The 15,011-nt window shown below is 39.5% G+C and overlaps 2 protein-coding genes across 3 annotated transcripts in view; both read right to left on the bottom strand.

Annotated features, from left to right (window-relative positions):
- The window catches only part of RABGAP1 (RAB GTPase activating protein 1), a 127,719-nt gene that overhangs the window by 43,911 nt on the left and 68,797 nt on the right, over positions 1 to 15,011 (bottom strand). The window lies entirely within an intron of this gene.
- GPR21 (G protein-coupled receptor 21) lies at positions 12,762 to 14,009 on the bottom strand. The gene has a single exon (XM_077836094.1). It carries the CDS (start codon positions 14,007 to 14,009, stop codon positions 12,960 to 12,962), a length of 1,050 nt encoding a protein of 349 aa, XP_077692220.1. The 3' UTR covers positions 12,762 to 12,959.

Below are 15,011 nucleotides of genomic sequence, written 5' to 3'. Positions count from 1 at the left end.
GTGGCATGTAGTTGGAATGCACATGTAACATGTAAGAAAGAAGCCACTTTCATGCCAAGTTTCAGCCTTTTAAAATGAGTGAAATAGGGTTACTAGCAGAAAAACTGGCAGACTAGTGACTTCAATACTATTATGTGCCACTGGTAAGGTAAGTTATTTTGGACAGACCTACACATTTTAGACACACGCCAGCATAGTAAACATTTCTGTGTTAATATAAAATAGTTATTCATTGTTAGCAGGATGCCCTGTTAAACTACTGCCAGATTTATCCTGTAGTGTCCAAATTCAGTGGCACTCCCAAGTTTCTTTTCTATACATTAAATTCTAGCTTTTCATGGTCTTTGATGTTAAGCACATTTCCTCGATTTGTCTTGGACCAAACCTATGTTTTTAGTAAGAAAAACTACACCTGTTGCTAAGATCTCAGTGACCAGTATAAATCTCAGCTTTCACAGCTAATATTTACTAATGAGAAATATTACATTCAGACACAGTATACAAGGGTTATTTGGTACTAGCATTTGCTAAACACATCTGCAGAACAAATATTCTTTTTCACACATTTCATTGACTACTTACTGTAAGTTGATTGAGACCAATTAAGAATGGGTGGACAGCTGCAATATGATACAATAATTCAGTGATATTGCATATTTTCCACCCAAATATGGCAATATAGTAGTACAATTCTAAAAATAAAAGTGAATCCCTTGTGGTAGCCAGCCCTTTTGCAGTGTTCATTTCCTTTTAGGGCTCAAGTTTCCCACAGGAAAATTATAAAGATGAGTTTGGCAAAAATGTCATACATCACGAGTATAAACACAAATTGCTTGGTCAAGGTTTTCTTGCCTTGGTCAAGTACACACAAACTAGTCTCCCAGTAAGGCATTAAAGACAGAAGGGAAAACATCCACCATGCAAGAGAAGAGAAACACACTTACCAGCCCAGAGTCACACACAAAGTCACCCAAGACAAAAATGAAACAATGAACTGTAATTTATTTTTTAAATGTATTTTATGAGCTACTCAGACCTTTGAAATAAAGTGTGCAAGTGCATTTAAGAATAAAAACTACACTCTTAACAAGGCTCTGTTGGAATACTACATTAAAGAGATCAAGAAATTCTGAAGCAAAAAACCTTCCAGTATCACCATCCAGACAACTTCTGGCTAAAACATCTCTGATTGACAAACAGGCTATTGAGTTCTGAATATCCTTTTGGAAGAGAAGGAATACCAAGTCACAATATCTCCTTTAAAACTACCTTGTATAAGTGATTATATTTTGCACCAAACCTAGCATCCCTTCAAAGAACAGTGTTATACAAGTTAGGTTTCAGGCAAACAGTATGGTTATTTTATATTGTTAATACATGATCTGTATATTAAGAGAACAGACAATCCTAGGTTGCCATGTCAGTAGTTTGAAATGTTTCAATAGCCCTTTAAATTGTAATATGTATCAAGATTACATTAATCCAAAGTAAACAGCAAACAAAAAAATGTAACCCAGTGGAACAATGATTGAAATTTCTGCAGTTTTCTCAGGAAGGAAAATGTTGGTAATGGATGCTCCAAGTGTTCTGAGAATTCTCGAAGAACCGTATCAACATACTTAAAATTACATGTCCTACTGCAGCTCCACGCTTTATATTGGTGCTTTGGTTTCCTTTTGTGTTTTGTTTCTTTCTTTAAAAAAACCCCCCCAGCATACATGCACTGATAAAAAAAAGTTAACAGGCTAAGAGATGCTTTACACTGCTGCAGCACAGAGCATCTCAGTGTGAAAGATACATTTGTTTCTGAGTTCTCTCAGTAGCAGATATAATTCACTTTTGGAAATACATAAGGACTTAGGATCAAGTATTTTACATGCTTCAATTTATTCTATTCCCATTTAACATCTGAAAATATTTGTACTATTTTAAAATCAGTAATATTTGTAGCTTGGCCTAAAATCTTAAGGTTTCCTATTATTAGCCTTAGTTGAAAAGTCAGCTACAGGAATCCCGATTGAAATAATAGGTTAAAGTACTCTTAGGTTGGTTTTCTTTTTGTTGTTTTTTTTTTCTTAGTAGTTTCAACTTGGCACAAAATATACACATATATATATTTAGAGCCACAACAAATCTTCAGCTGTCTCCTTAGATACCAAATGTCCCGTTTCGGCACACAAAATGGGACAAATCCAGGGACAGATTAAGAATGAAAGAGCCAGGGCTGAAACTAAGACCATATCTACACTAATGAGCTTACAGTGGAACAGCTGTACTGGTGCAGCTGTGCTACTGTGAGATCACTCATGTAGCCGCTCTGTGATGATGGGAGAGAGCTCTCCCGTCGACATAATAAAACCACCTCCACAAGCAGCATTGGTAGCTCTCCCACGGACATAGCACTGTGCACAATACCACTTATGTTGGTGAAACTTACGTCACTCAGGATGGTGGTTTTTTCCCCACACTCCTCAGTGGAATAAATTTTACCAACATTAAGTGGTAGTGTTGACATGACCTAAAACCTTTACACTGCTTCACAATCAAAACACTGCACCTTAGAAAAGTCTCAAACGCAGGGATTGGACTGATCCCAAAATCCACTTGTGTGTTTTTCACCTCAGTGTCTAAACTGCATTGGTTTTGGTTTTTTTCCACATCAAGGCTCTTTTTCTCCCTTTTACGTTAACTATTTTCCAGCACCTAAAAAGGTATGCAAAATGCTTTACAAACACATTTAATCTATTCTTTGCCTTGCTCTTCACACTTTAAAAAAGAGTGCTAATTGTGACAGCTTTTGTGAGGTGAACACCTGTTCACTGGGAACAGGACTCAGACCCAAACGAAATTCCACATGAAGCCACTAAGCCGATACCAGATGGCAATTCTCCACAGAATATACTAAAGTTTGCCTTGCCCACTACTACCCTGAAGGGAGGAGATAGATAAACCAAGAGGCCTTTAAAATAATGCTTTATCTACTGTATTTTCCTCAGCAAAGCAACCTGAATGGGCATACATGAGAAGTCATTCATGCTTGTAGTTTAACAGCATGTGAAAAATCCATTTTTAAGTTACGTTTAAAATTTCTAAACCCATGCAGAAAGAAAACATCACCGGTATTAAGAGCCAGACGGAAGCCCAAGGTTAGAAACTGCAAACTAGTTTCCATCCTGCTGCATTCACTGTCAGAATAAGGAGGATGAATACTCAATTTTTACCCAACAGAGTTAAGATGGAAGCTGAATTTCAAAGGTAATACATGGAGAGCAACTTATCAGCTCAGCAACTTGCAGAATGCTGTGTTGTACAGCATTCTTTTTAAATATGGAATTCTGGAATGACATATATTTTGCAAATCTTTCCAGATAGACCAGAACTGAGGCTGAAGACAACATTGCTTTCTGTTATCTGAAAGGACCAACTGTGCCATTTCTTTCAGTGAGCCTGACTAAGATTCTTAAGTGATACAGCATTTTATCTTCAAGAAATACCATATCCCACCAAATGGGCAAGATCAGGAAAATAAATGTTTCTTAGACTGCTAGCTTGCTCAGAACATGAATCTATGTATTTTTTCTTTCCCTGTGCACTAGACAATTTCTTTGTTGACAATTGCTACGGAAAACATTTTAACAGGTCTTTTAACAAAATACTTGTAATAGTATGTGATGAAATATCTATTAATTTTTCATATTGTAGTACTTTCACAACCTTATGAAATTAGCAATTTTAAAGTCAGCTAAAGATCAAAGCCTTACATCATATTCAAACAAAAGATTTCACAAAGAAAATCACTAGCACTATATACTAAAGCCACTCTAGCAGAATGTTTATTTATACTTCCCCTGATGAATCTCTTTATACTCTTGCCAACTAAAGATTTGGTCTTCCATTCATCTAATTATTTATTTTCATGGATCCATTAAAAAGCTGAAACACCAAAAGAAAACTTTTGTTTTTCATTTTGGTAAAAGTAGTGACTTATTTTGATTAAGCATATGTTTTCTCTTTGTATCATGTGAAACTTGCAATATTTAAGAACTAGTATATGTATGGATATATCTGTACATATTCATCTCATCTTTATATGGGCTTTGCATTATATGCACTTATCTAACCCATTCCATCTAAGGATATCAAATATTCATTTAATTGTCTCCATTTCCCTCTGAACTGGAATTATCATCCTCATCTCACAAATGGGTAAAAAAAACAGAAGTGAAACCAGATTCCCTTCCCCAACTTTAACCACTGAGCCACACTCCCACATCATACCAAATAGGCACCTTAATGAAAAGGAAAGACTGAGATGCAGTACAGTACGTAAACACAGTTAATGATCAGTATATTCAAATATTTTGTTGAATCAAAATCTAGGATTTTAAGTTTAATATGACAACAGTATGCATCTATTTGGAATTTCAAAAAGTTATTTAAAAGAGCAAAAACTATCAAACTTTTTTTTTTAAAGTGTTGACCAGCACGAATACTAGAAACTGATGACTGAATAAAGCTAATAGGTCAGATCAGTGCAAGACAGTTTCTTATCAATGTCCCTTTGCAAGTCACAGATCCCTGTTGCAGCTTCCTAGACCTGCTCAGATTTTGTCACCTGTTTAGTATTCCTGACATTGCTCTTCAAATTCTCAGACCAAGACAATGAAAACTTTAACAAAGTGTCTGGTCTAAATTGATTCTCTAAATATTTAGTCACTTAAATTAGCAAAACAGATTAATAAAGTGCCCCAGGCTGAGGCACCAAGTTAAATCTGGTTGCAAGCACACAACTGATTATAATTTAAATGTTTTAATTCAATTTCAAAACTCAAGAGGTTTAATATTTGATTAAATACTGATTTTATGGCCAAACTAACAGACACCTTGAATACGCATCTACAGAAACGTTTCTATTTGCCACTATCATTAAACAAACAATAATGCAGATAGAAAAGGAGTACCTGTGGCACCTTAGAGACTAACCAATTAAGGTGCCACAAGTCATCCTTTTCTTTTTGCGAATACAGACTAACACGGCTGTTACTCTGAAACCTGTAATAATGCAGATGTGGACCACAACTTAATTTACATTTAAGTAATACTTTACTCAACAAATACAGACTCTTAAGTCCCCTGGGGGGGGCGGGGGGGAAGGGGAGAAAGGAGGGAGAAGCAAGTATTTCCTTATAGCAAAAGAATTCAAAACCGAACTGGGAATTTGTCAAGTCAAAAGGAACAAACTACGTTCAATAAGAGAGGTGGCCTCAAATCATACAGATGAGGAAATAAAGAGTAGAGGTGGGAAAAAAATCACCAATGAGTCAAGTACTGGTATAAGCTACCTCTCATGTGGTTAACTGACAAAGATTTGCTCATCAAGGGAAACATAACAGATTAGCTGAGAACAGAAGTGCTAGGTCTATCTAGGGTCTTATATAAACCCCCCTTCACCCTAATAATCATAGTAACTGAACACTTCACAATCATTAATTAATTACCCCCCTTTTATTGGGGGCAAAGAAAGGTCACACGGTGCCAGGAAATTAACGTAGATTTCCTGAGCCCCTTTCCAGTGTCTTAACTACAAGTCTATCTTTCCAAGTCACACAAAAGTTGTCACCAGAGGGGTTTCACAGTTCAAAATTTTGCAGAGTAAGCATGTAGACACTAAAACACACAAAGGAAAAGCGCAAACTAACAGAGAAGGATGTTCAGAACTGCATGGGAAGCGATGGCATTTAGGGAATGGAGTACAGATAGGGAGGCTCTGGGGTGGAATAGGGAACTAGCTTGCTATTTAGGATTTGACTGTGCCTGGATTTTGTTCAGAAGTGAGCTGACTGGGGTCTGCACACTACATGCGTGGAGGACATCTTTGTAATGTCATAAATCCAAAATGAAAAGAGTAGATGTCAGTTTACAAGAATGAGTATATGGTATACAAGACAAATTCTACAGCAGAAAGAACTTTACTGTCATTCGCCCCACTCCAAATGAACTATTTCATGGCACTGATGTAACTGCACATTTTATATCATTTCTGGCATAGTATCTTTCACGTAATTACTTAATTATAAACATATTTTATTTTGCTAGCTGGTCATGTCCTTTAGTTTCTTTCGTTAAATCTTTCTGCATACATGTGTATAAAAAATAGGTTTTAAATTTAGACAGCTTTCATCTCAGAAAAATATTATGCGGACATAATTTCACCACCATCCTGCATTTGCCCATCTGCTGACATGGAGGTCTCTCCAAAACGGTCACTGTGAAGTACTAGCACAGACCAGGTACACAGAGCACAAACACAGAGGCACCATAATTTATGCATCTGTGATGTTACTGAGGCTCATGCTTAAAAAGGGGATTACGTGAGAATTATTATTTGTACCTATGCAGACTAAGCTAAGGGAAACTGGATCTCATGCAATAGAAGGATAGTCTATAAGAGTCAGGAAACACTCCCTCTCTACACTTAAAAGTTTGTGGCTGATACCAAACTGGGAGGCATTGCAAGTGCTTTGGAGGATAGGATTAAAATCCAAAATGATCTGGACAAACTGGAGAAATGGTCTGAAGAAAAGAAGATGAAATTTAATAAGGACAAATGCAAAGTACTCCACTTAGGAAGGAACAATCAGTTGCACACATACAAAATGGGAAATGATTGCCTAGGCAGGAGTACTGTGGAAAGGGATCTGGGGGTCACACTGGATAACAAGCCAAATATGAGTCAAAAGCGTAACACTGTTACCAAAAAAGCAAACATAATTCTGGGATGTATTAGTAGGAGTGTTGTAAGCAGGACACAAGAAGTAATTCTTCCACTCTACTCCGCACTGATTAGGCCTCAATAGCAGTAGTGTGTCCAGTTCTGGGCACCACGTTTCAGGAAAGATGTGGACAACTTGGAGAAAGTCTAGAGAAGAGCAACAAAAATGATAAAAGGTCTAGAAAAACATGACCTATGAGGGAAGATTGAAAAAAAATTGGGTTTGTTTAGTCTGGAGAAGAAACGGCCGAGGGACATGGTAACAGTTTTCAAGTATATAAAAAGTTGTTACAAGAAGGAGGGAGAAAAGTTATTCTCCTTAACCTCTGAGGATAGGACAAGAAACAATGGGCTTAAATTGCAGCAAGGGCGGTTTAGGTTGGACATTAGGAAAACCTTCCTAATTGTCAGGATGGTTCAGCACTGGAATAAATTGCTCAGAGAGGTTGTGGAATCTCCATCGATGGAGATTTTTAAGACCAGGTTAGACAAACACCTGTCAGGAATGGTCTAGATAATACTTAGTCCTGCCATGAGTGCAGGGGACTGGACTAGATGACCTCTCAAGATCCCTTCCAGTTGTATGATTCTATGTACAGTACTGCACAACTGGTTAGGCGCACTATGGGGGATTTTCACTTTCCTCTGAAGGACAAAGTATTGTTCTTGTTGGAGGCAGCCTATGAAACTTGATGGTACAGCAATCTGATTACCTATAACTAAGGCTGAGGAGCTATAACCTGTGCTCAGTCAAACCTAATTTAAATCACCTAACAATTAATACAAAGAACTGGAGAATCTCTAAAGTGAATACCAGACTGTAGCATGATTGGCTTCTCTGAGGTCATTTATGAGCAATACTAGCGCCTGGAACCTAAATCCAGCCATGTGATGGTTGTTCCCTAGAGACCTGCTGCATTTCTGGAGACACACTGTTCATTAATGTGTATGGAAAAGTAGTGCAGTGTACAGCTTGGGAGCCACAGGCATATCAAGCAAGTGGGAACAGGCACTAATTCTATGCTGAAAACACAAATGCAGAGTTTCTGTTCTTCTCCTAGCATGCAGATGGCTCTGACTCTAAACAGCAGTTTACTGGGGAAAGGGTTTGCAGAAGATCTTAGTTTCACAAAGTTGCCTAAAAAGGGAAGATTCCTACTCATCTCCCGGTTTCTAAAATTAGAAACAGTGATGGCCTTTACAATCTCTTGTACTTCAACAGAAGTGGGGTTCATCATTTTTCATATGGCACAGGTTTTGATTTTGATTTTGAAGCCGTTTTGATTTTTTTTTTTTAATTTAAATCAGGTTGAGGTTTTGTAAAACTAATTTGAAAATGTGTTGTTGCCTCTTTAGATCAAAATTTATATTTAACTAAATTATAAGTGCTGTTTTTATTTAAAAAGCCACTACTGTAGTGTAGTTTACTGAATTTTGCAAAACTGTTTAGTGTGAAAAATAAAATATTGAAAATTAAGGCCCTGAACCTGCAAACACCTCACCTGGTATGTAACTTTACTTGCATAAACAACCCGATTGATTTCAATGGATCTATGCACACGCAAAAGTGTTTTCAGCATCCGGGTCTAAAAGTTTTTATTAAACTTCTTGGTGACAAAGTCTTTGTAATTCCAAAACAAAATGGCCTTGGGGGTTAACAATAATTAATTCAGACTTTCAATACATTAAACAAAACTATTAACTTTTAGAGACACGGGCCAAAATGTTCAAAAATGAAAGCTTAAAGCTAATCGCATAAACCCAAACAGTCTCCTGAGGGCTGGATTCTCAAAAGCACTTTAGTCACTTCGGAGCACCAGTCCCACTGACTTTAACCTGCAAACTCTGATGGTGGCATACTGCTTGGTTGAAGCACTTCAGCTTTTCTTGACTTGTGGAAGTTCAGTGTATCAGATAGTGTGACTGTCTGCACATACAGCAAGGGATATTTGCTTATCAATGTTGGGTATTGAGTTGGTGGTGTTCTCACAGGAAGGATGTTAATTGGGGCCCTATGTTTGTCATTTTCCAAGTAGATGAGCATCTTACCTGTGAAACTTCCTGCTATTTTTTTTTTAAATGATAATGCCATGGTTAGGGTCTGGGAGTTGGGAGACCCAGGTTCGATTCTTTGCTCCTCCAGCTTGACATTAGGTAGGTCATTTATTTTCTCTGGGTCTGAAGTCTCCATCTGTAAAACGGATTATTTCCCTATCTCACAAAGGTGGTGTAAGGATATTAAAGATTGTGAGGTGCTCAGATACTACAGTAATGGAAGCCAAGTACCAAAGGAAGGTATAAGTCTGAAATTCTACTGAACAATTAGGACCCTAAAGTTCAAAACATGCACTAGTAAATTAAGACTATAAAATGGGGAGTGAAGAAATACCCACATGTAAATGCAGAATTTGATAGCACAAAGCTATCATCCTCTTTTTACCTCCCCTAGAAAGGAACTCTCCATATTAACAAAATTGTCACTGGATTTGAATTAGAAGATTAACAATTTGCACGTTTTCTCCTTTTGAAACTATTTTAAAATAGCAATACACTACAACCTCAACCTCCAATAATTTAAGTCTTTTCTTTTTCAGTATGAGAATATTGGATGAGCTACATAAATTATGTCACTTTCTGAAAAGCTATGCATGTGAAAATGCTTCCCTGTGGGACTCAAAAATGCCAAGTGAATTCCATCCAGTAATTAAACAAGTTATAAACCCTCACCCAGCTGGATCTGAAAATGAGTCAGATAACCTAATAAAAAATAGAATGTAAAGCCCCAGATACAAATTTGAAATTAAAGTGAATTCATTTAACCACTTAAACTCATGGAAGTTTCATAGCAGACTTAACATTTTTATGAAAATACAAATAATGTTTACATCTATGCTCTCTTTGTCGCATTTGTTTGTGCAATTGTCCTGGTCAGTATTTACTATTCTGTAAAGTATTATGAAAACTCAAACAAGTACAGCGAAGCACAAGGACTAACTTTCAAATGTAGCTATGAAAACGATCTGACTATGAAGTCTGCTGTGTAACAGTTCATAGCATCAATAGTGCTGACAGTCCCTGAAAACAAGCACTATGCCTCATGTCAACTACGTACCAAATGAAGTTAAGTGAACTCCTGACAAAACAAGGTAATAGAGTGTAAAATTATTTCTTCCTCACTTGGTCTCAAGCACACAGGGACCGATTCAACTGTGATGTAACTTCACTAAAGTCAATAGTTATGTGTGATATGAATGTGGTGCAGCAGCTTTTAAACTAAATACAAATCTACCACTCTGTCAAATGAAAGGAGTATATGAAAGATATTTTAAAACAAAAAATTTAGATGCAGTTGAGACAAAACCAGCCTAATGCTAACCGTGCAGCCGGAGACTGCTTCACCTTTCAGAAGCATCTGTGAAAAATGTTGCATATGAAACTAAGATGTATCTAAAATTTGTTCTGATTTTTAATTCCCTAGAAGTCCAGGTTCTGCTTCCTGTGTCTCATGAAAAGCAACTTCACTGACGAAGATTTTGAGATAAAATGAAACTGATGGTGTATTTGAATATGGCAATTGAGAGGGAGCAAAAGCCTAGTTTTTAATAAACACTTTGTAAGTGAATCTCACAGCTGTAAGACACAGCTGCGCTACCTTCCTTCTAGCCATCAGAATAATGTTGACTTGTTCAGCTGTTCCCAAGTCAAGTTTTAAAAATATCCGCAGCTGTAAACTGTTGTATTTTGAATACAGCTCTGGGGCCAGTTGGGTAAAGCTGGCATCTGCTCCAACATAAGCTAAATACTAATGTCAGCATTTAGGCTCCCCACTTTTGCTAAATTCACGTATTCCCAAATATATTGTACACTAAGTCACATTCAACTGGTTCTTCCTGGTGCACAAACTGAAAGATGCAGCAATATTTGCCCTCAGACCTCCACTTACGCCTAAAACCTTACTGTGATGGATTTTAGGACCCAGTGGATAAACCTGACATAAATCATCTTGATGTTAAATGCTATTTTAATGCTTAGATTATATCTGCTCAAACACTTTGAACTTTAACTACAGCTTAGAACCATAGGAAAACAGGGGTGTTTTGCATGAAGCGGTATTTCAATAATACTGAGCATAAATGCTAAATATGAGTGACTTCAAGCTTTAAATCTCTCCTTAAAAACCACCTATGCTATAATGCTTACAAAACACTTGAGACCGATGAGCCAGCTGGTGCAACCCTTGCTTATTACATCTTTCATAACTGTCTCACTGTTACCCTCAGCTCCCCACTGCTGTCAGTCATATGCACCTGTTGTCTTTAGCCTTAAATTTAGATATCATGTTCTATAGAGGTAGGGACTGTCTCAGTTTTATATTTGCACAGTGCCAAGCAAAAGGGGCCCTGGGTCTCTAGGTGTGCCACAATGCAAATAATTATTAATAAAGTGGCCACGAAGGCAACAGGGTATCAACAGCCTTTGTTCTTACATTTTGGAGGATCTACAGAAGGAAGTTATCTTTATAAATTTTCGTCATGGATGACATACTATGGTAGAAAACCAAGATCTGATTTAAACATATTTTATAACACAAACTGTGATTTCTCCCTTGAGCTGGAGAGACTTCTCCAGGTCTTAGGATTCCTTCAGTCCCTCTGTGCACTGAGAGCACACACTGACTGCAACTCCTACACATGTGGAGAGCTCAAAGAATTCCCCAGAACCCACTCCTATTGCACACAGAGATTGGGTGCATGCTGAAAACAGTGAGCTGTAGACAGGTTGTGGTACGTATTATATTAGGGGGGAAAAAACATCCCTGTATTGAGGACACTGAGATGGAAAAATATAATCCATTACTGTTAAGAATTTATACTTTGCAGATACTTTAGCGACTAAAATAGCACACCATGCATCAATAAAGAGTAATGGCATTTTTAAAGAGAATGAATTAAGTTGAGGGCCACAGTGCATTCCTGATGACATTACAGCACACAAAAAGCCTCCATTCTAAATCAGCCCTAAGAAGTTGTAGTCACTGAAACTTTGTTTTTCAGATAGTGCACTTTGTTTGATCAGTTTAGGAAGGATGCTGGCCAAAAGGAATTAGCTCCTGCTATATTCAAACCTTCTTTAGGCTTCATGGGATTAAAGAGAAATGCCTGATTTAGCTGTGTGTTCAGTTATCTATAACTCAAATGCTGTAGTTAAATTTATAACATAGTTTCCTTAGCTGGTTAGACAACAAATTCTCTCTCTTTTCCCCCTTAAATTCCAGTATGTAAAATATCAGAACAATTCAGATAAAAACAGGTCAGATTTTTTTAGTTGTTCTTGAGTAATTTCTAAACAGAAGTGGCTTTTCTCTAGTGTTTTGAGAATAATTTTCACAATTAGGCATCATCCTCAAACCACTGCCACGATTTGGAGGTCATAAACCAGCAACTATTTTTTCTGAGCTTATAAAAAATGTTTTATTAAACCACTAAATTTGGTCTGATCCAAGTTGTTCTGGTTACTACACAAACAAAAAGAAAAATGCCAATACTGTACTCCAATCACATACAAGTATTCTACTAGTAAAATGGGGCACAGAGACCAGATCAGTTTTCAAAAGTGTCTCACTGTTTTGATCACATTGCTGAATTCATGCCTCATTACAAGTTTAAGTTAATGTTAAAGTATTCACATTATTCACTATATTCTAGAGCTCTGTCTACTAGAGCTGAAAGACAAACCATTTGGCCCCTTATATTGCAGTGTAAGAACACACAGAGTTAATATGCTTTGGCATACACAAAAAAATCCCTGTAATATACCATTACACTATAACACTTCCACTTGAGAGAAATCATTTCCATGTGACGCATAAATCTTGAAACAGCCTCGTAAAGCTGCAAGAACAAAACAAAAAAAATTTTTGCTGAAGCTCACACCCGCACTACATTCAGTCATGCCGGAAAAAGTGTCAGGATACAGCTTTATTCTTAAAATGAGCATGGAGGTCACACGTCACGGACCCTAACACCATGATGAAATTTAAAGTGAAAACAATAATACATGCTCCTGATTTTTTGTCAGCAGCATTTCTCAGAAACCCTTTTTCTAACCTGGACATCTTAAAACAGTATTTAACTTATTTGGCAATTTACATAACTGCCTGCATTTCTCAGTCACAGCGATCTGCTCCTTAGACATGGAATCCATTGGAAGGTCTTTTGCTCCTAGAGGTTGAGGAGTCCTTAGCTACCCTCTGTCTTGCACAGGAGGTGCAAACAACCCCTGAGAGGCGCTTGAGCCCCTTCTGAAAAACACTGTTGGAGAGACTGTAAATGACACAGTTGCAGAAACTGTTGCTAATGGCAAGCCAAGTGGTCAAAAAGGATGCAGTGTGGTTTCTATAGACAGCAGAGCTCTCCAGCAAAAAATAGATGATGTAGGGCAACCAGAGGATGTAGAAGACACTGGTGATGCGGAAGAGAACCATGGCATAGCGCTTATCAGGGCAGTGCTGTGCCTCCCCAGCCTCACCGTCCTGGGAGCTGAAGCGCACTCGCCTTTCATTGATTTCCTTGGTGTGCTGCTGGCAGATGCGGAAGATATTGAAGTATGTGAAGCAGACAATGAAAGCAGCAGGAGCATAGAGCATCATCACGATGAAGACAGTGAAATAGCGATCAGTGTACCAGGAGTTGGCGCACCACTGAAACACATCCCCATGATATCCAGGCTTTCCCCAGTGAAAGAAGGCAGGTAAGAAGACTACACAGGAGTACAACCAAATAATCAGGATGCAGATGCGGAGTCTCCAAGGGGTGACCAGAGTATTGTAGGTCAGTGGTTTGGTGATGGCAAGGTACCTATCAATGCTAATGCAAGCCAGTGAGGCCATGGAGACGCTCTTGAGCACGGATACCACATAACCAAAGACCTGGCAGACCAACGACTCTCTCAAAACAATGGGATAGTGGAGTAAGGACAAAGAAGGCACCAGACAGCTCACACCCACCAGGAGGTCAGCATATGCCATCGTCTGGATGAAGTAGCTGGTGGTGTGATGGTTCAGTAAAGGTGCACAGTGAAAGACAAATATCACTATAATATTGCCTGAAATGATCAGCACGGTGAGAAACACTATTATAATCACTTCCAGGAGGCAAAAATTGACGGTCTCCAAGTAGCTAATGGCCAGGAGGCAGAATGGCTGCCCGCTCTGGTTGCCAACCAAGGTGGAGTTCATCTTGAGCACTGCAGTGATCCCTTCACTTCATGCTCCCGCCTGCTGCCTGCAGCTACTCCAGGCAGCTGCTGTCATTGTGCCCGGCTGTGTGTGTAGCAATGTGTAGCTGGGTCCCCAGGGCTGCTCCAGATGCTGCTGCTGAGCATTGTCTGCAGTACAATTCCCCTTTAAATCAATCGACAGCCTCCTTTCTGCTGCTGCTCTGGGTCCCAGCAGCAGCCATGCCAGCAAGTTCACACACAGGCACCAGAGCTGGTTAACACTAACACCCTGGCTGGCTAAACATCTGGGCAGAGGATGCGGCGCGGGGGAACAGGGAGAAGCTTCGGCAGGAGTCAGAACTCGAGCTGACGGAAGAAAAGGGGAAAGTGTTTTGTAGCATCTCTCCGGCCACTGAGCTTCCTGCCAGGCAGCCCATGCCACCAACTCCATCACTCTTTCATTCCCCACCCCTGAGTGCAGCCTGCCTCTCTCACAGTGCAGCCCCTCCTCCACACCAGCCTTATTCCCTCTTCCGCACCCCACCACCCGTGGTCTGTGGACATCCCTTCTCACAGAGCTGGGCTCTCAGCAGCAGGAGGGGAGGTTTAGATGCATTTCATGGGCTTCCCAAGAAATTCCGCCCGCAGGTCCCTGGGGTCAGGGGATATTGGGGGGACAGGGGGTGTTTCCAGCCCTCCTCCTGGCTCCATTTTGCAGGATGCTTTGTTCATTATTTCACTTTAACTGCACTGATCCAGCGGTCCGGGTGCTTGGCTCGCCCCCAGCTCCCCTGACACAACAGCGGAGCGACTGACCCAGCCCCGGCTCACCCCCCACACTCACCTGCCCCTGTGCCTGGCGCAATGGGAACAAAAGCCCGAGCGCATCCTCAGCCCCGGGAGCCCGCAAAGCCGGCGTGTGCTTCAGCCCCGACTGCTGCAGAACTGCGAGGGGGAGGGGAACGCCGGAGGGGGAGGAAGGAGAGGAGGGGAGCGGGAGATGGGGAGGGGAGGAAGGGGG

This window comes from Eretmochelys imbricata, chromosome 16 (genome assembly GCF_965152235.1).
Source record: "Eretmochelys imbricata isolate rEreImb1 chromosome 16, rEreImb1.hap1, whole genome shotgun sequence".
Classification (NCBI taxonomy): domain Eukaryota; kingdom Metazoa; phylum Chordata; order Testudines; family Cheloniidae; genus Eretmochelys; species Eretmochelys imbricata.
Note: the sequence above shows the minus strand (reverse complement) of the source record. Positions and strands in the feature narration are given on the sequence as shown.

Coding starts and splice junctions, on each gene's coding strand:
- GPR21 (XM_077836094.1), bottom strand. CDS start 14,009: ATGAACTCCACCTTGGTTGGCAACCAGAGCGGGCAGCCATTCTGCCTC.